This window comes from Odontesthes bonariensis, chromosome 1, assembly GCF_027942865.1.
Source record: "Odontesthes bonariensis isolate fOdoBon6 chromosome 1, fOdoBon6.hap1, whole genome shotgun sequence".
Taxonomy (NCBI): Eukaryota; Metazoa; Chordata; class Actinopteri; order Atheriniformes; family Atherinopsidae; genus Odontesthes; species Odontesthes bonariensis.
The window spans coordinates 30,275,160-30,301,671 of NC_134506.1; the positions used below are offsets into that span (position 1 = coordinate 30,275,160).

General features: G+C 43.4%; 1 protein-coding gene across 2 annotated transcripts; it reads right to left on the reverse strand.

Annotated features, from left to right (window-relative positions):
- Window positions 1-23,244, reverse strand: znf710b (zinc finger protein 710b). Of its 2 annotated transcripts, none has more exons than XM_075463944.1 (5): window positions 23,139-23,244; window positions 5,442-7,013; window positions 2,588-2,779; window positions 2,132-2,303; window positions 1-1,783 (listed from the first exon to the last, which is right to left on the reverse strand). In XM_075463944.1, exons 2-5 carry the CDS (start codon window positions 6,969-6,971, stop codon window positions 1,602-1,604), a joined length of 2,076 nt encoding a protein of 691 aa, XP_075320059.1. In that variant the 5' UTR covers window positions 6,972-7,013; window positions 23,139-23,244; the 3' UTR covers window positions 1-1,601. The 2 variants fall into 2 exon arrangements, with proteins under 2 accessions (XP_075320059.1, XP_075320049.1); XM_075463934.1 differs by lacking the exon at window positions 23,139-23,244 and adding an exon at window positions 8,314-8,358.
- Between the last annotated feature and the right edge of the window lie 3,268 nt (window positions 23,245-26,512).

Sequence of the window (26,512 nt, forward strand, 5' to 3'; positions counted from 1 at the left end):
TCATTTAAACTAGAGGACCTTTATTAAATAATTCATGGTCAATTTCCATGAGGTCTCAGTTTAATATTTCTCATCTCAAAAAAAGAACTAGTCGACCATTCTTCAGGTTTAGTGTGCATATCAAGGCTGACCTGCATGGCAGGACAGGGGGAGCTGAATTTCTTCCCCAACGCAGAATCTGAGAAGCAGGACCACGTCAGACCACTTTTAATTCAGTCATTTCAAAATCAAACTGAGCCGGACTGGCAGATAATAGATTTTCATCTCTTCAGCCTAGAGATAGTTTTTTTTAACAAGTTTTTATCGTAATTTCCGATGTTTGTTTTTTTTCTTCTTTTGCCTGAATTAAAAGTGACGTGAACCCAGCCCTGGATTAAGGAGTGCTGAAACAACTAACAAAGAGAGCCTAAACCTCTGATTCTCCAAACAAACTGCTCATTCTTCAACTCGTATATGGACAGACGACTGTGAAATATCTATATCAGGTAATCTGCAATTTACAAAATCCTAATGGGAACAGAACTCTGCTTGAGTTTAATAATATTGCCTTTATGGGACTTTAGAGATTCTACAATCTTGTTTCCCCAACCCTGCTCTTCTCCTTGAGGCAAATGAATTCCCTCCTACTGAAAACAGCTTTCATGGGAAAAAGAAAGGTTTCAATGAAAAAGTGCTTTGTATTGTTCACCCAGTAATTAAAAAAAAAAAAAAAACTAGAGCGGTGTTTTCACTGCCCGGGACAGAGCATTAACGTGGAAGAAAAATGGCGGCTAACACACAGCATGGAGCAGAATCATTTGTACAGTGACAGAGCTTTAACATGCCAACAATTTCATCTTCGGGTTTGAAACCGACAGCGGAGACGGTAACTAACTTTGGCGGTGAATGCCCTGTGCAAGAAAAAAAAAAAAAAAAGCACAAATGCATTGAAAGCTGAACGTGTTTAAACTTAAAAACGGACAGCGGGGCAGCAACGGTTCACTACAGTTGCGACCGGTTGTGAGAGAGCATTCAAACCTATGAATATGTTGTGACTATGTATCCAAACTTTGATATACAGCGAGTAAATAGGTGACACGGTGGAAGCTTTGTTGCAAATGTTTGTAGCTGGCACTTTGAGTCAAAAATATAAGGGCATACGTAGGTTGTGAATGAAAAAAAGATGGCAAACGATAAACTTCTATCATATCAAATGTAACCGATGGCTCTGCAACTTTGTCTTTTTTCTTTTTTTTTCTTCAAATAACTGATACATACACACAACATACAGATTTAACTGTCCATCAGTAAGAGTCTTTGAGTCTGTAAGTGAAGTAATCCTGTAAAAGGAGCTCCAGACCGCGTCACCCAGTTTCAGCGTCTCTGCAATAGGCAACAGAGTTGAAACGTCCCCTTTGAAGCGTTCCTCCTTCCTGGCCTCCTATCATCGTCCCCAGATCCATTTGTTCTGGAAGGAGGCCAAAACTAAAAGAAAGCCACTTTCCCAGAGTCTCCCAAAGCCTCTGTAACTACTCTGTAATTTCCTTCAGGCTTCAAAAGGAAAGAAAAAGGAAAAAAGGAAAAAGAAAGACGTAAACGCATCTTCTCTGGTGCACTGACACTCATGGTGTAGTGTAGCTGTTTGTATCCTTCCCAAAATTGTAATACTCCTCCATGTCGTCCATGTTTGCTGTAGTGAGTTTAGTGAGGTTTTGGGAGCTACCATTGTCCATACTGTCTGGTGATGTGAAACTGAAGTTCTGGCCTTCATACTCCCCCTGGCTTTCCATTTCTGGAAGAACTTCTGAAAAATTCAACACATTTCGGGATAAATACCCTTCCAAAACTCCTAATTGCATTTTTTCCAGTTTCAAGCTCCTGAAAAATTGTTAGCATTGAAAATAAAATGCCCTGATATAATGTCCAGAAGTAATTCAACACTAACAAAAAAAAAAAACTCAAATTGGACTTAGATTAGATTCGATGCAGCACTTATCTGACACACATTAAACAAATAAATGACTTCTAAGATTAACAACCCCCAACCCAACGATATTAAGTTATATGAATCTCATTTCAGATGTCGCTAAGGGACAGAATGCACAGTCAAGGAACCTTTACTTAATATTCATAGAATTAAAGCGGGCCTCACCTTGTCCCTCTGGTGAGACGTCCATTCCATGCTTGACCTTCATGTGCCTGCTGAGGTTTCCCTTCAGGTTGAACTTACTGGTGCAGTAAGGACACTTAAAGGGCTTACTGCCAGCATGGAGGTGCATGTGGCCCAGCAGGTTGTACATTCTGTTGAAAGACTTGCCACATACCTGATGAAAATAAACAGAAACTTAACTTAAAAGGTTGACATTCGTGACATACACATTAAACATGCACCCTGCGGCGTTTGCTGGCAGGTTGTAGTAAGTGAAAACAGTTGCTTCTAATTTCTGGGACTTTCTTTTCATTCCACTTGTGCAAAGTCACTGATGTCAGAGCAGGAAGCAACTCATAGGAGAATCATGCAGCTGCTACCTTCTCTTTACAGAATCCCGGTGCACTCAACTGAAACGAAGAGAACTCTTAACACCCGCTGCTGAGTTGAAATGCTCACCTTGCATTTGAATGGCTTCACGGGCAGGTGTACGATCATGTGAGTCTTCAGGGTCTGCTTCTGGATGAAGCTCTTGAAGCAGACGTGACACTGGAAAGGTCTGACGCTGTTGTGGATGAGCATGTGCCTCTTCAGGTTGGCAGACAGGGTGAACTCTCTGGAACACACTTCACACTTGTGGCCTTTCATCCCCTGCGGAGTGCGAACACGAGTAAAAAAAAAAAAAAAAGAAAAACATTACGAAATGATTTCTGCAAATGTTTACTAGGCTGCATGTAGTCACAGCCAGGATAGGCTCCAGTCTGAACTGCCCGGAATGCCTCATTTGTAGTTTAGACTACTCTTCCGTTGCTCTTTGGCATCACTATGTGACATTACTGCATCGTGCCGGCCTTATGGGATAAGCTGCTGCCTGCACCTGCGACACCAGAGAAAGCCTTCTCATTTCTTGGATACACGTCCTGTGGTTCCTGCCCCTAAAAAGCCTCTTAAGGAGACTGGCAGCAGCTCCAGACATGTATTTAGAGGACTCATGTCTTCACTGAGCAGCTCCGCAGACTCAAAACAAATCTAGAATTTGATGCCAGCAACACACACAGGCAGAAAACTGTGGCATGCTTTCTGTTGTGTTGCATCGGTTTCTATTCTATTCTAAATATAGCCTTATTGATGCTGGTAGTGCATGCTCTCTGAACAGGTACTGCATGTCCTCTCATACCGTTTATATCATGCTTCTGGATTTATTGAGTGTTATATTGTGTTCGACCTCACATTTGCATGGCAGCGCAAAGCAGTACAATTGATCTAAGAAAGCACACGTGACAGAAGACAGTGTTGCCTTCACTCCACCCCCTAAAACCAGCTGTTATGTACAGAGGTGTAAATACATGGTTCATGACTAAAGCATGTCACACATGTTTCATTGAGACCTCAGGAAATTGTGACAAAGGTGACAAAAGGTATTACCCAGGGTGTAGACACAGACATAATAAAGCTATTTCTGCTGCGCATCACAGTTAAACTGCATTTAAATGCACCAGCGCATAACAAAAAAGCCCTATTACTCAAGAACGTGCATCTTTAAGTCTTCCTGGACATTAAAATAATCCAGCAAAAGTTGGATTATTTTGAGGAGTCTAAAACATTCAATCTGAAACCATCCTCTGGTTTAATTTTTTCTCCCACAAAAACAACAAGTGAGAAGCAACTTCCTGCAAAATGCTCTGACCAAAGGGCGCATTTAAAGGTTCGATCTAACAGACAGAGTTGCTATCTTGACACGCAATGTCAGGGGTACAATTATATCCATATCCTGCCAGAGAGAGATGGTGCCCATTTGTCTGGCTTTACAAAAATCTATGGCAGCCATTTTAAGTGTACGAAAAGAGATTATTTTATTGCAGGAGAAAAGCCATCTCTATCCATCTTCATTCTACCCCTGTAACAATTTCAACCTCAAGCCACAGGAAACATAAAGGCTGAGAGGCAGACAGCTTAAGAAAATCTAAGGCCTTGTAAATGAATGTGCTGCTTACTCGTCCTCTCCACCCAGCGCTCAGTTAGTTGAGCAAAGTCTGGGATAGACTGAGTGTATTCTGGGTCAATGAGAGGGACAAATATATATTACCCTGGTTGACGAGAGAGTGTTTGTGTGAGAAAACAAATTTGGCAGACTGTCTGTCCGCCCACCGTCTCCGCAACAAATGGGTTGCGTTGCTGGTGTCCACCAGAGGAAGCGGTGAGCAGACAGCAGGGATAAACACGAACCACCAGAGAGAACACTGACAGCTCGCCATGTATCTCCAACGGAATCACGATGAGTGGGACTTTAAATTCTTTGTGACAATGTGATATTTCTATCCGTCGATGTTTTGTTCCTTTATCAATCTTCATGACTAAAACTGAAATTGTTATGTTCACAGGTTGAGAGTTGCAGGGCTCTTCGTGTTTCTCTTCCTCACCTGAATATGTTCAGAACAGCTCTGGGGAACTGACCAATTACAGACATTTCACTTAAAAGGGGACTGAGGAGTACAAGAAGACGCTTTCTGTGTTGTGAAGATTGAAATCTTAGAGGAAAGGAAATCACTTGACAGAAGAAAAAAAATCTATTCTGCTTCTTCGTCCTTTTCTTTTCGGCATTTCTCTGCTAAAATTGCAGATGAGCCTTTTCGAATGACGAGGTCAAAGCATTTATGCAGGGAAGCATCATTATGTGCAAAAGAGGGGTAATTATAACCTATTTTCACTGAGAATTCACACCATTTCTAGAATCTTAAACAGCTCTGGTCTGAATTGTTAATATGCACGAACCCCTTTCAAAGCTGGGAACTCAATTTTCTTGATGATGTCCCCAGGACACACATCCTGGAGCCGACTCTATGGAATAGTGAACAGGTGATTAACTGTGCTCGGAGTCACTGCAAGCAATTTCCTCATACAGATCTGCTAGCACTCGACTGACAAAAACTTTATGTTGACTAAAGGTCCGTTAGGAATGAAGAAGCTTCCTACTTTTTACATCGGACTTTTAGTCTCCATTAATACTTAACCTGAGTGCTGCTTGGTCTACAGAGTGCCAGGCTAAGAGTTCTTACCGGTCTACTTCAACCAGATATCAGTGAGGAAAGGACAGACAAATACCTGAGGTGACACCTTTGTACAACAGAGATGTGGCCTCCCTTTAAAGATCAGAAAGCTCTCCTTTTTGTGTGTGTGTGTCTGAGCTTTCACTCTCCACTATGAGTAAAAGAGTCCCTCACTCTAATGGTGTATACAGGTAACATTTAGAGGGTGTCTGTAATTAAAGCAGTCAGGAAGTCTGAGTGGGAGTGGGAGGTTCAGGAGGAAGTACCTTATGGGTCAGTGAGTGCTGACGTAAGTGGTGCAGCTGTACAAACTCCAGGCCGCACTGAGAGCAGGTGTAAGGCCTCGGGCTCTGGTGCTTCAGGAGGTGGTTCTGGAGTTGGCTACGGTAGGCGAAAGACTTGTTGCACTCGGTGCACTGGAAGGTGTGGGGGCCTTGGTGGCTGGTCTGGTGCCGTTTGAGGTGGGCATAGGTGGGGAACTCCATGCCGCACTGTGAGCAGACGTGGCAGCGTCCTCGCTCGTGTTTCACCTCGTGCGCCCGCAGTTCGCTGGGATAGGCGAAGCCACGGCGGCAGAAGCGGCAGCTGTAGGGCTTGACGTCAGTGTGTTGCAGCATGTGCCGCTTCAGGTGGCTGGTCTGGGTGAAGCCCTTCTTGCAGACGGTGCACTTGTGGGGCCGCGTGCCTTGGTGGGTTAGCAGATGGGTTTGGAGATGACTGGGCTGCTTGAAGAGTTTCCCACAATGTGGACAGGCATGTGGTTTGATGCCATTGTGGCCCAGGATGTGCGTGACCAGGTTGTACTTGGACGTGTACGATTTATCACACATGCGACACTTCCAGCGCTTCAGACCATCTCCAACATCTACGCAGTACGATTCATCAATCTGGATATTGATGTCTAGCCGGTCAACTCTACGACCGCCATGACGCCGAGGGGGCTGGGGATGTGGAGGCTGCTGGTGCTGTGCTCCGCCACTCCCGTCTGTCCACATCATGTTCTGGCTGCCATCTTCGTACTCGGTACCCATGCCCATTTCTGTCGAATCATAGCTGCCCACTTCGCTGGTCTGGAAGTAGCTGCTGATGGCTTCCTCCTGCTGCGTGGGCTTCATCATGGTGTTCCCCTGGTGTTCTACTTCCTCTTCATCCTCTCTGCCGCCGCGACCGTGACCTCCCATGGGCCGCGGGCCCTGAAGTCCTCTGTGGCCCGGCTCTGGTCCTCTGTGGACCACCTGGGGTGGAGGAGGATGGACGTGTGTGTTAGCTTGCTGCTGGTTTGTTACTTCCCGCTCACACTCTGCGCAGTTCTTGTTGGTGCCTCTGAGAGTGGCCGGATCCACTTGAACTAAACCACCTCTGGGAACCATATTGTTCAGCATGTGGACACAGGAGGACATTCCAGAGGTCACTACCTCCCCTTTCACGTGGGACGTGGATACGTCCGCGCCCTGAAGGCCATGGCGATCGGGGACAACCATTTTTGTGTCCGGATGTTGAGGCGGCCCCTGTTGCCACCTCCTCTGACTGCAGCTGGGTTGCATCTGACCGTCTTCTCCCAAGTTGTCTCCTAGGTAATCTCCGTTGGCTCCGATAAGCTGGTCGGCGTACTCGTAGTCAACTCCGTCTACTGGGGGTGCGGGGGACTCTTTGGGTTCACCGGTGTAGAAGCCGTTGGGTGCTATGGTAGCTCCAAACACTTCATTCTGGGAGATGAGACCTAGCACGGCGGCCTGGGCCAAGGACAGCACGACTACAGGATCTGTCTGTGTGCTTATGTCCACCAGCCTGGCCATTACCTTGGGCTCACATCTACCCAGGCGCCGGCTCGCCTCCTCCTGGAACAAAAACGGGACACAAACACACAGATATCAGTCAAGTTATGAGCATCTCGAGAAAGCAAATGCAAATGAAGTACATATCTAACTGTAAAGACATAATTATTAGCAATAACAGTTTTCTTATTAAATCAGCATTTATGAGACCATACAGTCAACCACTATTAAAGTAGAAAAGTTCAGGTTATAACTTGGCAACAGCCCAGAGAGCAACCTTCATCAAAAGTGAGTCGATAAGAGAAGAAAAGCAACTGATCAGTATTTTGTTCTCAGTTTCAAGAAGAAGAAAGACAGAGATTTTGATTTTCAAGTGTCATTTATTTCATCATTGAAGAGGATGCGCAATCCAGACATTTCCTCCCTGCAGAGACGAACCTACTCCCAAATCAATCTCTCTAGTAAAAGTAGTCAGACTAAAGGGAGGCTGGCCTGAAGCAAACCCTGAGATCTGGAGACTGAAACACAGGAACTACGAAAGACAGCTTCCTAATCCACCGTGCTAACCATGTATGGCTTGTGTGTGTTGGGAAGGACTGATCTCCACACACACCAAAGTGCAAGAGGGGGGAAAATGAAAAAGAAATCTGAGCAAGATTTAAAAAAAAAAAAGGATGGGAAAGCAGGAGAGGAGACAAAAACATAGAAATTAAAGGAGACAAGAAGAGAAGAAATGAGGGCTTAGAGCAGGCAGGAGACTTATGAAGGGAAAAAAAAAAAGAGGAGAGGAGAAAAGAAAAGAAAAGAAAAGAAATAAAAGAGAAAATGAAAGGTAGAGAGAGAGATGGAGGAGAGAAGGGAAAAAGAGAAGGGGGTGGGCAGGAGGAAGACAGGAAGTCTGAGTGAAAAGAGTGAGAGGGTGATTGTGAGGCGGCGGGCAAAAGAGAGCAAGTGCAAGAAAGAGAAAGAAAGATATGTAGAGACAGAGAGAAGGAAGGAAGGGAGGGAGAGGCAGTGAGTAACCTGGAGACAGAGGGAGAAAAGAAAATGCCAAAATGAAAGCCAGACAAAATGAAAATGTGAGGTGAAACAGACAAGTGTGAAAAAGAGAGCCACAAAGAGTTCAGAACAGCTTAAATGAAGGTGATGATGAGTTTTACACCCGAGACTATTCTTAATTTGGGACAAATATGAAATACACTAACAGCAACTTTACAAACAAAGAAAATCAGAACTGAATGGAAGCATCTCTGACCACAGTTCTCCACCCATCTTTCAGCCTCACTGGAATCAAACCCATGGTGCCCACCGCCTCAGTAACCCACCACTCCAACATGCTACGACAGGGAGCTAATGAACTCACCACACTCCTCCTGCTGTGAGGTTTCAGGTGCTTTAAGGATCTCATTCTTCAGTGCGAGTGTTGAAAGAGAAGAGGCTACGTCCGCCTCCTATTTATGTGTGAGGAATGAGGAGGAGGCGGAGCTAACGTTATCCTCCTCCTCCTCCTCCTTCTTCCTCCTCAGCACAGCTTCGGTAGTGACTCTGGTCACACCAGCACACACGCACGCACACACACACAAAAGACACAAACAAACAAGCAGACACAAAATGTTGCTCTGCCAAATAAGCATGTGGCCAGCAGGTTCAAAAACAAACACACGGCTCACCAGCTCATACATCACTGATGCACAAGGCTTCTTGATTGTCTGGTGATAAATGGGCTAAGTCCCCTTAAAGTAGCAAAAATGCCCCCCCCACATACACAACAACAAAATCAACATCATATCAGTCTGAAATTATGGATCCTTCAGGCTGCCACCAGCCTCACTCACCCTCCTTTCCTCCATTTCTGTCATTCCTCATCTTTGTTTCTTTCTCTCCCCCTCTCTCTCTCCTTTTCTGTGTTTTATCTATCCATCTCTTTCCCTCTGCATCCCTTTCCCGTGTCTGTCTCTCATTTATCAAGTGAGGTTTAGGAGTGAGAAAAAGTGTTACAAGATTGTTTTGTGCACAGACTTGGATCCGAGCACGTGAGAGTAGGACGAAGACAGAGATGAGAAGGTGACTGACAAGGAGATGAGCAAATGGAAGAGAGAGTGAGGGGAGGTGAGAGCGGATGGAAAGAATAATCGAGGAGAAGAGAGGGGAGGGGAAGGACAGAACGAGAGAAAGAGACAGAGGGGGATGGGAGCAGAATGCGGTAAAAGAAAAAGAAGAAATAGACGATGGATGGAGGGAGGAATGAGACAAAAATCTGAGTCGAAGGAGAGAACAAAGATATTTCTCTTTCTTCCATGTTGCATCAAACACCTCTCGTCTCAATCCCAGATGCACTGACAAATTGAGCAGCTGATTGACACATTAGGAAATGTTGGGGTTCGAGTGTAAACTTTAATCTCTTCTCAAGCCGTCTCAGGACTGGTGCACCTCCAGTGAATTAAGGATGCGTGGAGAGATGAGGTAGCTGCCGAAGTCCACAAAGGTCATGTATCGCCTGCCAATGACGAAACTAGGCTTACAAAATTCCAAACGCTGAAATAAACAATGCACAACTAAGTACACTCACATTTACAACTGCAGTTCTAGCAGGCCTATAAATAAAGGCCTGGCCTTATGTGCAAGCATCATGGGTCCATTTGTTGGATCAGCAAAAACAAAATGCTTGGTAGGCTACTCACACTTTTTTTTTTTTTAAGTATTTTTTGGGGCTTTTTATGATGAAGTTTTTCACCCCCTTTTCACCTGAAACATCTAAATCGTGACATAATTTATTCCAAACTGTGCTGTATTCTCTGGAGCATAGACTGTATTTAGTTGTAACATGCCTCCAACATGCAGGTGTGCTCATATGACTTAAAACGCAATGTCAGCCTAGTCAAGGACTGCAAATATCAATGCTTCTTCTAGTTGGTGAAGAATCTGAAAACAAAGTTTTCCATGAAATGTCAAACTCAATATTTTTAATTGGGGAAAGAAAATATATATTTTTTTGTTACCAGCACAGACTCGTGACGTGAATTCTCCTAACAATGACCTGCTTTTTCCATGAGGGCAAAGTCCGACATTATCTGGACTCAACAGAAATTTCAACATTGTGGAGAGAAAAAAAACAACAACAATATTTTGCAAAGGAAACTAATCAAGTTTTCAACAACTTGTCTCACCCTAACCCTAACATATGTGGCACTCCATGGGTCACTGGAAGCTGCCAAAACTGAACAATTGACACCATTGTACATTATGAATGAGAGTGTGAGCCAAAGCGGTAAGTTTGGAAGGTTTGTCCCTTCTTCAGCATACTGTGCACACACACAACATTCATATCCACAAAAGGGAAAATCTTTCTTTTACGTCAATGACACGTCCCTCCCATGACAAAGAGGAACACTGACAGCCTGACTTTTAAATGCAATGAGAGGGAAAAGCACTGCACTGTGTTCACTATGAGCTTGTTTTCCTTCTTTCTGCATAGTTCCTCTTCAAACCTAATCAAAAGTGCTGATTATGGGGTGGTCGGTGGCGTAGTGGGTTAAGCAGCCGCCCCATGTACAGAGGCTTAGTCCTCGATGCAGCAGGCCCCGGTTCAACTCCCGCACCGAGCGGCCCTTTGCTGCGTGTCTTCCCCATCTCTCTGCCCCCTGCTTCTTGTCTCTCTCACACTGTCCTATCATTAAAGGCATAAAAAGCCCATAAAAATATATAAAAAAAAAAAAGTGCTGATTATTTCAGACTCGGTCCTAGACATACATTTTTTCCATGAAAACTAAACTAAACAGATTATTCCCCAATAGCGACGCCACGGTATGCCAAGGGGCGTGACTTCTGTTTCAGCCAGGAGAACCTCTGCTCTCGAGTCCTGTTCACGGCCCTACGTTTAAATGCTCTCAAGTCATCTGTTCTCACTCAGGGAGCATTACATATGAGCGAGAATTTTTAGCCAAAATGACATGACACCTAAATGGGAAGCCAAAACAATCAGAAGAAGCCTTCCAAACAGATCTAGATGTGCATGCTAAAAAAACAAAAACAAACAAAAAAAAAAACCTTTGTGAGCCGTTACAAAAACTGCAAACGATGCAAAAAACACACAATCCATTTCAAAGCACATTTCTCGCTGAATTAAACAGATATGCTGAGCAGCAGTGGCCGACAGCGACTCAAAATCTAAAAGACGTGAAGTACATCCAGCCGGACACAACGTGGATGAATCAAAAGACTCTACTTTTCTATGGATTCATTTTATCATTTTATTCTGCTTACATATTACGAAAGTACCTGCTGCAACTTTAGTTCCACCTCAGTTAAACCACAGATGTGTCAGAGAGAGTTGCCACATGGAAGCTTCTTTGTTGTTGTACACTGAAGCTGTCATCTATGCGATTTTACAAATCTGCCCACACGCGTATTTGCATAATGGTCTTCGCTCACCTTTATGAAAACAGCTGGGTGAGACCAAAGCAAACATCATTTTTTTCACATTAGGTTCAGCTGTTTGATAGAGCTGACTGGCTGACGGGTGGATTTCATGCCATATAAGTGATGTAATATCATTGTGGCCCCGGTCCTCTGCTGCATCCTATCTGCCAGGTGCAATTTATGATTAAAGAGCCTAAAAGACCAACAGACATATATTTTTTTTGTTCATGTTCCTATATTTATTTCCATTCTTTATAAGAGTTGTGAATGTGAATGATCAAATTATTTGTTGACTTGTCAGCATCGTAAAATGGCTATGAAGAGGTTTTCAAGTCAGACTAACTCAGATATGAAAGTAGTGCAGGTCCAGCACTGGTAACTCATTCAGACTTCCTGAAAGGGGACATACAGTATGCAATTATTTTTTTACACTTTACCCGTTTCTCTTCACCTGAATGTGTCTGTGTCATGTCTGAATGAGCATTCCAGTGCTTTTCCAGAACAAATCAATGGGAATCTTCGTTGCACTTGCAGACCTACTGACGTAATGAGCATATACGGGGCGTGGAAAGTGCTAGTACGGGCAGATACTTTATCTTAACTTATGGGGATCTGTGTCAAGGATAAAAAAAAAAATCTTGATCAGGACATCCCCACTCTACGGTGCTGTACAAAACTTTAATTTAAGGTATGTTTACTTAACCTGTGTGTGTGTGTGTGTGTGTGTGTGTGTGTGTGTGTGTGTGTGTGTGTGGCCTTTAGTCAAAATAGGCAGAAACAAAATATGTGTCTTTGAAGTCGGATGCCTCTGGAACAGAGAGGCCATGCCAGGCCAAATAAGAAAACAATTATATTATCATTCAGAGATCACAAGTTAAATAAGTCATCATCTGGAGCTAACAAGGGTCATTTTGTAATGTTGTTACCTTGCCTATGTTGTTACAGAACAATGCATTTTGTTCATTAGACTTAGCAAAGTTGGTTCTCCAGTCACCACAAACAGTGGGATAGCATGAAGGGCAGCAAACTATCATCTACCTACAGACGTCACCGTCTGTCCTCGAGAGCAGACATTTACTAAACTCAGGACAGCAAACACACATGTGTTGACTTACTGTGACAGATCCTCCCCAACTGTCATGACAACAACAAAAAAATTGCAGACATCTGCCACTCTCAGCTTCCATAGATACATCACAACGTAGAAATATGTTAATCAACCTAACCCTAACCTCTTAACTGACTTGAAAGTATCAGATCCAGTGGCTAATTCCATGTTTTACACAGTATACCGTCTATGATTTCACGCAGTGACCCTGTAATGAACTGGCAACCCGGTGTACCCCACCTCTCAGCCAGTGGAGGCTGGGATAGGCTCCAACCCTGAATTGGATTAAGTTGATGGATGGAAATTGATGGATGGTTTCACGCAGAGCCAGTATGACAATAAGTTGGTCCCCTTCACCCTGAGGGTGAACTATCCCGAGTGGAAAACATAGTAGAGAAAAGTACACAATGCTAAAAATCAGTGGAGTCAAATAAAGATATACCAAGAAGTGGTATGAACTCTGTGAACTTGACAGGTGAGGTCACCTGGCCCATCAAGCTTACACTTCCCTGAGGATCATGACTGTTATTTGTGGTTGGGCTGTAGGCCAGCACAGTTAGCCACTTGTTGAGTACATGCAAACAAAGAAACCACTAGCTTTGTGCCAGAGGGAGCAGACAGTTATCTTTCAGTTAACGTGAATGACTGCTGAAAATGGCACCGTAGCTGGACGGGATAAATATATCCACTATACATGCTTTGGGTGGAAGATACAGCTCTTATTTACTTTCAACCCGTCAGGTTTGTCTTTTTCAGATACATAAAACTGTTTTTTTTCATAAAGTTTGTATCATAAATGTCAGGGAGAAGTGCGGTAAACAACAAGATAGAGAGAACATGGAGGAAAGAAGGAAAGAGAGGGAAATGGCAGAAGACAAAATGGGGGCGTAATAGAGGAAGCAGAGTGAGAGAGAAAGAAGGAGAGAACAGATGATTGCATGGAATGAAAAAGGGATTGAAGGGGGAGGGAGGGAGGGGAGGAGATAAAGAGAGGGGGATGGGAGGGGGGGAGTGAGCGAGCGAGTGAAATGGAGGAGAGAAAGAGAGAGGGAGAGAAAAGTGAGAGGCAGCAGTGGGGGAGGGGACAGTGTAGTGTGAGAGCGAGACAGAAAAAAGACAGAAAAAAAAGAGAGATGAGATGGGAGCGACGGGAGAGCGAGGCAGAGGGAGGGAGGGGCAGTGTGCAACGTGAGAAAGAGGAAGAGAAGAAGAGGAGAGTGGGAGGGGTGAGGCCTGATGGAAACCCAGAGCAAAAGAAAGGGAGAAAAAAAAAAAGACAGAAACATGGAGGGAGGGAGAATGAAAGAGAGAGAGAGAAGGACCAGAAAGAGGGGGTAGGGAAGAGAGCTGGAGAGAGAAAAACAGAGAGAGGCATAAAAAAGGGAGCAAGTGAGGGAGGAAGAGAGCACAAAACCTTTGTCGCTCTGTTTTGTGGTTCCATAAACATGGCTGCAGCCAAAGGAGAAAAGGAAGAATGGTACTGTTGGTCTCCACAAGTCCCGTCTTTTCTAACACAATAACATCCCCAGCATCAGTAATCACCATCCTTGTTAATCCCTAAAACATCCCAGACTTTGACTCTACCCGACTGCTCAGGCCCTCACATATCAGCTCATCTTCAGTTTCCACAGATGGACATCGGCTTTATTCCAGAGGTTCTCAGATCAAGACGGGTTCCTGTGCCACGAGACATTGGCATCGTAGGACGAGGGCTTAGCTTGAAGTTGCTCAAATCGCACAAATGATAGATTGTGCAGAAATAGTAAAGAGCAGGCCCATCATGGAGATCATCATTTATGCACGTAAAGCCAAATGGACTGAACATATGTTGTTTTTCCAGTTACTTGAATGGCGATTTTTTTTGTCAGTAGACTTTGGAGTTATAATATCAAGATGTTATTACAGCAGAGAAACAGTCTGAAAATGTATTAAGTGACATAGGCTTAACGAGCTGTTTTCCTGTCACTTTTGGACAGATTTTTGGAAAAATATGTGGATGAGAACAGCTTCATTGGGAATTTTGGCTGTAATAATACACACTTAAATTTGACTTTTTTCCCAAAAAGGTAACATGCTATCACTTGATCTTTGCCGTTACCGACTTCTTCGCCTGTGTCCTTGAGCTCATTGGCCAGTTTGAGTCTAGTTGAGCGTATACTGCACACGCAGGAGCACCTCGACTGTCAGTGACGTTTATTAAGAAGAACAATTCGATTGACACAACTTATTTATTTGATAATCATTTCCTCATTTCTGAACAACAAAATGGCCGAATTGAGGTAATGAAATGACTGGATTCGAACCATGAGCCGCCAACTGAACCTGATAGAAAGAGCCAACACAGCACTGGTGAGTGAGCTGCTGGCACATACACAGTGTTACTCATGTGGTTTGTTACCCGCCTGAGGACTGTACGCCGTATGAGAGGAAAAAAAAAACCATCCCGTTTCTAAACATTTTTGATCATGTGATCATTTTACAGGAATATACAGCCAAAAAACCTCAGAGAGCAGTCGTCTATGAATTTGATTCAGACACAAAGCTCAGTAAGTTAGATGGCCGGCTGACAATAGAATCATACTGGGTTCAATCTCAGATCGATTTTCTTTCATTCAATGCTGTTATTTACTAACCTGACTCACGTCATCTGGCTGCGTTCACCAACTACACGTGGGGGCGTTCCCTTTCCTCACACAACCATCTGAGGAGCCTGGGAGTCATATGTGTTTCGTCCGATTAGAAAATAATCAGAGCCAATCATTAATCGCTGGGCGTTATAGCCGCGTTATGGCCGCGTTATGGCCGCCCATTCATGCTCCAGAGGGCGGGAGTCAGGTAAGCTCTGAGCTACGTCACGGGTTGAGTCATTGTGAGTGGCTGCAGTGGCGTGTCAGTCAAGATGACGGACAGATTCTTCATCCAATCACATGTACGAGTCTTAGAAAAACTAGCCCCATTTGAAATCATGTCGGTTGTGGGCTCGTCCCAGATGGTATGCGAATACCAGAGGGCGGGAGTCAGGTAAGTTATTTACAGCTTTACTTCCACCTATTCTTGTAACAAATAAAAACAACAATGCCCTCTGAGGGCTGCACACCTTTAAGAAAGAGAATGGAAGATGACACAGCAACTGGGGTGACCTTGGCTCTAAAGAAAACTTCAAAATCTGATGATGCCAAGGTGAGTTCTGGGGTTATGAAAAAAAAAATGCATTTCTGCTGTAGTTTCTGGGGAGATTCGTAGTTTTAATGTTTTTGCAATTAGCATCAAAGGCAATGAGAAAAGCGTAGGACACAAAACAAGAGAATCTGTGTCTAATTTGAGTAAATGAGGTTTCAGAAATAGAAACTAGAAACATCACAAACTGGGATGGCGCGTGGAGCACAACAGAGCTCAAGACATGAAGCCTGTGCAGTGCACATTTAAAACCACCATCATCAGCAGCAGCAGCACCCATCTTTAGAGTACCATATTTTTAGTGAGCTGATGTATCTGCACAGAGCCTGAAAGATACAAAAGGGCAGAGAGGAAAGAAGAAGTTTCTGCGTAGCTAACGAGCTCGTCCTCTGGCTATAGCATAAAGAGATGTTTAATTTTGTGTTGCCATCCTGTCACAGAACAGATACCAAATGGAATCCTGATTCTTTTGACGCTACCTTCTTTGTTCGCCCAAGGGCCGCGGAAAGTTCATTCTAATGTAAACCGACATGCTCAGTTGAGCGATGAATTATAAATGAAAAACTAGCACCAAAAAAAAAAAAAAGAAGGAAGGATAGTGATACACTGATACCGACTGTGTGAGTTGTCAGATCATTTTAAGACAGGTGTGTGCCACTCATACACATCGAATACCCTTTCTTTCTCATTCTGTTTAAATAACACTTTCATTCATTCAGTCGCTGAAGGACATCAGTCATCCTCAGGTGCCATCCCAACCCCTGACCTCACGTCACTTTTAAGTTAAAAATGATTCCATCGGGTTAGATTTGAAAGACAAAAATTTAACCCTAATATCAGTTACTCCATATTAGCACACAGCCCCTTTCCTTTCTTCTTTAATCCCTCACATGATCAACTGTGCAGTTCGGCGCACCCACATCTTCAATTCAGGTAACACGAGCCCATTTGGAAGGCAGTCAGAGTTTGACTACTGGACATGTTTTGTCATTTTATCCATACACAGGACATAGAAAATACAAACAAACACAGAATGATCATATTTAAAATACGATTTGTGTAATTAGGATTGGGCCTTTTTTGGTTGAACTGCAACATAAAGAAACTGTTGTGTCAGCCTTCTGTATTTCTTCCTTAAACACCGGTGAGGATTGTAATGGTTTGAAAACTCATTGGGATGGTTTGAGTACTCATTAAGAGTGAAAATGGTGGCGGCTTTGCAAACGCATGGTATGAGTGTGACCATTGACAGTCCAGGAAAGGTATGTTCTACATTTTAAAGCTTCCACAGACTCTTTGTTCCCTGAACTCAACAATATTCAAAGTTAACCGTTACGGATTATATTTAAGTGCTTTTTAAAAGTTTTTTTGCATACAAATCAGTTATCTTAGTCACTGCTAAGCCACTGTGTCGGTACGTGCTACATAAACTCTAAACCAGCTCGGCCAAAATGCAATTTATTAATCATCTCAGATTTTTTTTTCCATTATAGGAACACAGCCTGAGCTCATCTTCCTGGTTCTACGTGAACGGCCAGGTTCATCGGGCGCATAAATGATATGAACTGATCAAATCCCATGCTAAAACATGGTAAACAAGCTGCACTGGACGTTTCTAGTAGTCCAAGAAACTGTTTTGTTTCATCCTGACGCACAACAACAATATGGTACACTGTGTGTGCTGTGAACCATTTATCAAATATTTGACTCCAAATTTTCAGTTCAACCCCATAAAAAAGGACTACACAGCAATTAGGACTATGTGGGGAACACACACGCAGCCGACAGCAGCAGCACTGACACAGGTTGCCAAACTGCATCTATTTCAAAGAGCAGAATCAATGCACTGAGCGCAGAGGTTGTGCACCACTGGGAATGGGCCAAACTGAATTGACCTGTGGTTCAGCGACCCAGAAAGCTCTGTTTCTCCAAAGGTTCCCTGGATTCAAGAAAATCATAAGAAAAGAGAAAACATACAGACAGCCTTCTACGCATTGCATTGAAGCTTTTATCTGAAGCCACATTACATTACCTGTATGGAGATGCCATGAAAGCTCCCAGCAGGTGTCAACTGCATCTTTCAGCTAACCTGCTTGCAGAGCTTGAGGCAAGCAGAATGTGATACTTGGGAGCGCAGAGCATTGGGAATAAAGTCCCAAATTCCCAAACGCATGGTGCATTTGCCGTTCCCTTGTAAACTGTCATCTTTTTCACTGCTTAAATGTGAGTGAAAGCAGCTAGATCACTCTGAAGATAAACACTCACACGCTGCCCTAAAGAGGAACCCTAAAAACAGTCTTTTACCATCTTCATAAATGTCAGCTCTGCTGCTCCTTTAAATGCTGCTGTGGGCCTACCATTTTGTTTCAGCACTTTGGTGGCTGTTGCAGTTTCAAACTACATCACTCTTTCCCCACGTTTCCATGGATACCCCCTTTTTCTCTCTCTCCAGGCCTTTACCCACTTATTTTTATTTTTTATTTAGTCCTTCCTTCTTATCTTTTTTCTTCAAGTATTAGCCCGATCCTTCCTTCGTTGCCGTTTTCCCCCTAAGCGTCTTGTCCAGATCTTCTTTTAAAGCATTCGCTGCATGGTGGTCGAGACCTTTCCGTACTCGCTCCCAGTCACATAAAACACACAAAACAGGACATTTAAAGTAAAACAAAAATCCACGAAGGGAAATGCTCTTCCCTTGTTCTTCACCAGGCAGAGATCTGCTACACCACAGCGCTTCCACGGATCAAACTGAGATCGAGTGACTCGCTCAAGAGCACTTCAGGCGAAGGGAGTATGTTGAGAAAGGGAATCTGGATGGTGCATTTAATATAGAGAAGAAGAATAAGGAATGATTTTTGCACCAATACTGGACTTAATATCGGAGATTAGGGTTATTGGGATATTTTCACATTACAGCATCTATTGAGAATGTTTTGTGCAAGAGCTTATGTGGAAATCATTTTGGTTTGCATTCAACCATAACTTTGTAAAAAAAAAGTACGAGAAAACGGAAATTACATTATTTAAATGAAATGTTCTGCCAGGCAACCACTCCACCTGTAAAAATCAGTGCACCTCACATGCTTTTAGGAGAGATGAAATAAGTAGCTTGGTTTGAATATCTTTGAATGGTCCTGTGCTCTCGGCTGCATCTGCCTCCTAAAGCTCTTCCAGACCAACATCATGATGTCATATGATTTTTTTTTTTTTAAGGACTCCTTGGTCTTCTGATTGCTGAAGAGAGATTTCTATGAGCACGCCTGTATTTCTAGGATCACCACTCGGAGAACAGATTGAATCCGGGGCTGATGAAGGAGGAATGTATTTCTGGTGATGGATAAATGACACAGGACACACCATTTCAATGTGATCTTCACTATCCAAGGATGCCATTAATGTCTGATGTCCGACTCAAAAAAACCTCCATAAATCTGCTAAGACATCATAGAGGTGTTCTCCAAAGAGTCCAAGTATCTCAGCTTTTCTAAATCATACAGAAAGAAGTGTCTACATGTAAATGAGCCCTCACGTTCTTCCAAACAATGTAAAAGAAATTTGCGCTTCACTGTTCTGGACCTGCAGGACAACTGCTTTTCACCCAATCACAGCCTCCGTCTTAACCAGTTATCAGCACTAATGGCTCGGCCACAACACGACAATCATACCAACACTGCATTATGGCTGCATCATCTGTAAAACTGTAAAAAAGTGCTGACATAAACAGCACTGCACGACGTCATGACTTAACTCACATCCCTCAAAAGACACACAGAGGCAGGGACAGTGTGAAAGGACGGGGAAGAAAAGACAGGGTGGGACACAGAGACGTAGCCACAACGCGCGCACGCTAGGGCACACATGGCTAAAATTACATCGAATAGGGCATGAAGTAGGCCACTGCTCTGCATTATGCTGGAGAGCGGTAGTTAGCTAACTGAAGAGAAGCTCGCAGGGACCTAAGTGCAAAGGCTCCTCCTGAATATATAGTAGGTACAGACTGATGATTATGGGTCTGTTGGTGTGTTCAGCTAATAAATCAGGCATTTTTCTAACCAAAGAACTGACTTTCAGTATTTCTTTTTTCCTTGTCATAACATAATCAGCATGTGTATGTTAGCCCAATAAACTGCTGGCAAATATATGTGTAGCACTGCTAATCTTTTTCCATGAAGGTTTGGGGGTAAACTGGCAGGCTGAAACGATCTATGATGAAACACCTAACCTTGACACGAATAATCTGCGAATAAAATAGCTCTTTGTGATATTTTCCAAGTAAAAAGAAAATCTTAATCCTGTCCGCTTTGTGGATTTTAACATTACAAAAAAAAAAAACACTGGTACAGGATGAGAAGAAAAAAACGTATCATTAAAGTGACATTTTCCTGATCCTGTGAGACGCACGATTGGGCTGCGAGAGAAATGGCAATCCACTATCCACCCCAATAGTTGTTGAGATGTTTCACGCTGAACCAACAGACTTAACACTGCAATCTGGTGAACCCTGCCACTGGCGTGAGGAAAAACGTGTCCCCGGCACAGACGAGTCTGGGGTCAATCTAGACCGCAACTTGCCTGCCATCTTAAAAACAAACGCGTGTCTTTTACTCGCAAGGAATCAAACTGCGTGACAAGGTTCCTGGCGATAACAACAGTCGACGAGGCTGTTACTGTTCGGGTTCACTATCGCCCACACGGCCGTAACAGTTAGATTAATGCAAAGACGGTCGTGTTACAAACTGCGAAAACGTTCCGTCAGAAGCTCGCCAAAACTGCACCCAAACTGTTATGCAATGCACATTGATTAATGAAGCCAGCCACATTAAGCTGTCAGCGTGCTTCGGGGACTAATTTGGTTTTATTTTTGACAAACCAACATCACAACGCCTTTTTTCTCTCCTTTAAATCCAGAAAGGTCTGAGCATTGTGCCCACACATTGCACTTGCACAGCACATCCAAACTGGCAGCGCACGCTGGAGGTCGTTCAGCATGGTTGTATCCAACAGGCACCACACATTAGGCCTTTGTGCTTTGAGAAACATCAGCCTTTTTTTCTTGTTTTTTTTTTTTTAACCCTGCCTGCAGCACAGCCAAGCGCTGCAATGTGCTGACACCATCAGCAGCTATTCTAAAGCCTCTTCCATGGCTACATTCCCACATCCTAGTAAAGAATAGAGGGAGTATATCACGAAAAGCCTTATTTCCATTTCATCTTAATTCATAAATGTGTCTAATTCTCAGGTAGGATGATTGTTTGTTTTTTTTACTTTTGTGGATATTTTTTAATATTGTGGATACGCTCTCCGTTTGGCCCTGATGCCGCCGATGATCCATGAACGGCTGGCTCATGATTCCCTGAGCAGCATACAGATTATGTAGTCGCAGCAGCAGTGTAATAACATGTTATTGATCCACACTTGGGTAAATTCATTTTTCACTGTGCAACTCAAACTGGGCAAGCACAGGAAAAACAACAAAAAAAAAACTGCAGTTGAACTGGCAGACATGAATCCTACAGATAGAAAATTATCAGGAATTGCTAAAAAAATTCAAACAGTGCTTCTTATTAATCTTGATTTTTGTGACAATAATGGTTGTGGGATCAAAACCCTGTCCTGCCATGACAAATAACACATTGGGACCAATCCTATCGTAATAATCATTTAATAACACGAAAAAGCAGCGCGGGGTCAAAAGACGGCAAGTTTGAGAAGAACACTTATATTTGCTTGAGAGCCCATCAAACAAAAATAGATGCGATAGCTGTCATGAAACAGGCCAAGTTAAAGAGCTTCTTAACTGCATTCAGGGAGGCAGAGCACTGCAATGGATGTGGACATGACTGGTCATCCTCCACCACTGCTCCACAGTTTATTAGTCCCAAAAAAACAAGGCACATAAAGAGCCAACTCTTTCAAAGGCAGAGGTGGAGAAGTCAACAGTCTGAGAATATCAGGCTGACATCACTTAAACACCTATGAGGAGAAAAAGGAAGCAAAGATGCTGCTGTGAAGAGTTTACTTGAAATCTTTGGGATTCCCTGAGAAACCCCAACAGAAACGCGATAAGAGGGTGCAGTGCACGGCGGTGGTTGACGCCCTCCGGTCCTCCGAGCACCGAAACGATCGAGCAAAAGCATCATTTCAGGAGACTCCTTGGTTTAGGCCGACATCAGAAATGGGTCACTTTCAAATATGCTCAACAATAAGTTCTGCAGCAGCACTTAGGATCTGCAAGGCAGTGATACCTTAGTGAACACTGCTGACTCATTTGAATATTCCCATCCAGGCAACCATCAATCAAATGACCTAAGACCACAAGGGGAGGATGTCTTTTTAATTACTGCCAGCCACTGAAGTGCATCAGAGCACATCAACAGGCCCCAGGCTGCCAACTGGTATGCACAGTATGCAGCTGACTTACTGCATACAGTGCACCATCCTCATTACTTGATTAGACACTGCATGGTAGGAATCTACGGGGTCAGTAGTGTGATTACTCACTCTGCCTTTGCATTTCATTACATAAAGCTGCACTGAGACAGTGCGGGTGCATATGCAAACCCAGTGAGCCACACAGGACCCCTACTTCCACCGACAAGCCAGGATGAGGGGCACAGCCCCTCATTAGTGCAATGGAGAATACCTGAATGGCCTATCAATGATCTGTGGCAGCCTTGAGAGTCAGCCAACTGGTGGCAGGATGTCTTCCACGCAGCCCGGGCTACAGGTTATGTGCTGCAGTGCATCTTCCAGGTGCTTTGCGGTGTGAAACAAACCCCTTCTCTGCTCTGCCAACAAAATATGGGACCCGTTCTCCAGAGCTGTCAGACACCAGCTTTATCTCGGTATCCACTGGGACTGATGCATGCGTTAGCTTGCTGAAAATAAACCAGTATCCACCCCTCCCACCAAAAATAGAAGAAAAAAAAAACTTGTAGTGCACATTTGAAGAGAAATGCGCCACAACTTAACATCACAAACTTTCTTCAAAACAGGCCTCCCCAAAGACACCTCAGCCTCTTGGTGTCTCGGCATGAGGAGGTGTAAATGTGCATCTGATGGGCTAACGTAGCTCGGTGTCGCCCCTACCCCTTCATGCGTCTCTTTTCCCCCATTCTCTCCATCCCCCTCTCGACGCCATCTGTTTGTGGCACGAGAGAATGTGGAAGTAAAAAAAAAAAAAAAAAAGAAGAAGAAGAAAAGAAAAGACGACATTTTGACTGTAGTTGCTGACCTACATCGCGCATTTGTGTTCGACGTCGAGGGAAGCGGCACAGAAGGACGGCTGTCCGGAGCGTACAATAGCTGCACAAATCGCGCATACATTTTTGTATCCCGGTCAGGAGGAATTTGATAAGTTACGGTTGAAACACTCCTCCTCCGCCTCTCCGGGCCGGACAAGTCAACGCTCCGGCAACCACATATGCACATATACACCGCCCCCCGCGCACAAAAAAGAGGCGAAAGGTGGAAAAAGCACAACTTACCTGATTCCAAAATCGGTTTATGGTGGCGACGTGACTGTGGTTATTACTAAAATGGGAAAAACAGTTAACGGTGGGTCCCCGTTGTGTGTAGCAGGAAGGAGGGAAGGGAAGGGAAAGGGGGCTGACGTGAATGAATAAACAACTGAGCTCCTCCTCAACGCCACGAGTAAAGCGTAATGTGACTGACTTAAGTGGAATTAACCATGAAATGTACGTACCCTCTGCTGATAAATGCCGGTGCTTGGGAAAGCCTTGACAACGTTGAAAACGCTGCTTTTACGCGATCCAAATCCTTTTACACGATTTTCATTTCTAAAATGATCATTTTCGGATAAGCCCGCGTTAGGATTGCGCCAACAATGTATTTCATGTGAGAGAAGAAAAAAAAACTAACAAAACAATTTCCCTGCTTTTGTTTTTTAGTTTTTCTTTTTTGATAATGTATTTTTATTGTGAAATACAGAATGCGTTCGTCGTTAACAAAACCCACCAGGTGGCGCTGTGACTCTGATGCTGAGTGACTGCACTCTGTCACGGCACAGTGATGGTTTCCAGTGTTGGCCAGCTTTTTTTTTTTGGGGGGGGGGGGTGGATTCGAGCTAGTTTAGTTTGTTGTGTGCCTTTTAGTCAGCCTAAATAATGTTTGTCACCGTGCATGGGCAAGACAAAAGCAGTGTTTGTCCAGGTTCAGCAACTGGACTTTGGCCAATTTTATGATTTCTGGGGGGCGTCATTCACACCGTAGGCTACTTGAGTAATTTGATCTGGTCTGGCATATTTCCACCATCATGTGGCCAAGAAACAAGTGTGGTTACATGGGCAGGAGCAACGAAAAGGGAACAATTTTTTTTCCTGTGACTGGCAAACTGAATATGATGTAATGTCATTACATCCATGCTTGTACCATCCATGTACAATGGACGAATTGAGGAAAAAACCTTAATCCATACAATACGAGGACCTGTTGGCTCTGGTATGCTGGGAGGGCTTGTGTGTAGCAGGCATGGTTTATGTCCTCTTTAAAGGGAAGGGTCACTGCAATTCATTGCAGTTTTATTTTTCTTTCTGTGAGATCAAGGCCTTGATCCTATGATGAAACCTATCTTTCCTGAAGGATTGCTGTCTCTCACGGCTGCCCATAATTGCAAACATAGAGTAAGAAGAGTCATAGAATGGATTGAAAAGTATAAAGAATTTTGTGGGTTGGCAGATTTTGACCAAACTGAAAGCATATGAGAGCTTTTGGACCAACGTGTTCAATAGTACTCGCCACCATCATGGAGCTCCACACCTCTGTAGTGACAGCATACAGTGGCTCAACACCAAATACTCTGAAACACTTTATTCTTGTTTTTTTTAAATCGTCACTTGTCTCTAGGTGTTCATAGAGATGAATTAAACATAATTTCTCAGGATGGGCATGAGGAAATATCCCCAAAATGTGAAATAATGAAGGAATTTTTATTCCTACATTGTGCATAATCTAAGAATGCAACGGGATGAACAAAAAAACTGCAACAAATAATTAGTAATATTTAATTTGCACATTCAGCTTTGACATAATATCTGTATTTACTACTCAGGAGATTACAGTGGGACTACAATATAATGATAATGATAATATTTCTACCGTTTTTATCAGTTACTGTGTCATAGATTGGGACTTACAAGACAATGTTGTCCAACTGAGCTGCTGCTGTTTGTTTCACGAGGGATACATCTCTTACACTAGAGGGCACAATCACGCCGGTCAACTCTTGACTGATGATAAAACATCTCTTCCTGTGTCCAAGGGATTCACATCTCACATGCTTGAGATTCCTAAATTAAATTATCACCATTGACATGTGAAGAGTTACATCAGTGTCTCTTTTCTAAACAGTCAGAAACGATCAAAACGGGATCGCTGACCACGCTTGCCGTCAGACCATTTTAACACACACATGCAGGAAAGCCATGGCTCAGTTGATCAAGTTAATTTGGCACTGGCAATCAGTGAATTACTTAGGTTTCGTGCAGTGTTACAGATTTTCTTGCATTGCTCTGTGAAGTCAGTCCACCCAGGACACTGTGATGTCAGCCCTCCTGCTGCCTGTGATTATCCAGCAGCATTGATAGAGTTCGCTCCTTTACATAATAAGTTCTACGGTGTCCTTGAGTGTTCAGCGGCCTGTCAATACAACTGTGTTATGAATTTAAATGGCTGTGGGTCAGTGGTCTCAAAACTTTAGTTCAAACTGTGTCAGCAGAACGAGATAAACTTTTATCGATTGTTAAGAGGGTAAGAATCCAGCTCATTTATGGAATGATAGGAGTGAGACAAAAAAGACATAGATCTGTGAAAGAATCAGGATAACATACACTTTGTCAAAGCAGAAATGTGTCACTTGTGTTAAACACTGACCATCTGAGGGTTTTTCACAGCCTTCACCACAACATATGGCTTTTTGTCATCTTTTAGCTTAGGAAGTGTTCCCCAAACCATCATCAGTGCATAAAATAATATAGCCTGCTCCAGTTCCAGGTCAACATATTAATATTCAGCTCTGCTGTTGGTTCATCATTAAAAGCTACCATGATGATTTGTCTGCCAGCTTTTTGCTTCACAGATCTCCGTGTAGTCTTTGGAAAAGGCTCTGACATGTTGTACCTGTGGGTGGTTATTTAACAGCAAGGCCCATCTCCTCCTCGCCCACTTCTTCTCTGTCCTCTCTGTCTAGACTGTGATTACCATCTGCTTCATCAGTCAGGACTGTCGACTGTTTACAGTGCACTCTGTCTCTGTCTCTCTCTCTCACACACACACACACACACACATCTAATGTAATATACAATCCATAAATCCAACGCTCAGAGTACAATCATTTAACATCTGAGGCTAATGTCCACTCTACACAATATCTCAAGATAAATGCAAGAACAGTGAGATGAGTTCAAAGTTTGTGGCTGCTTTTGTTTTTCAGGGTTAGGGATGGGTTGCACAATGATTAATGCAAAACAGGCGATCTTTTAAAAGCAAAATACATCAGAGAGAATACTGGCCACTTGTTATGGCCTCAGCTGGCAGACACTTGTGCTGTGATCAAGTGTAATTTTCTTCTAAATCCACACATAGAGCCAACAGTGATGTCACCAGCAAGAGTTGTGTAACTGACAGTTATTTACTGACAAGAAAAACAAAGGATATGGAATTTTTTTGTCTTTATACTGGCTTTACATCACCATGGTAACATTGTCATTGTGAACCTATTAGCATGATGATGTTAGCGTTTAGCTCAAAGTACCATTATGTGACGATATCTATTTCTATAAACATTCAAACATGCAGTACTCTTGTAAAGTGAATACTAAACAGTAATGTAAGCCAGAGCTGT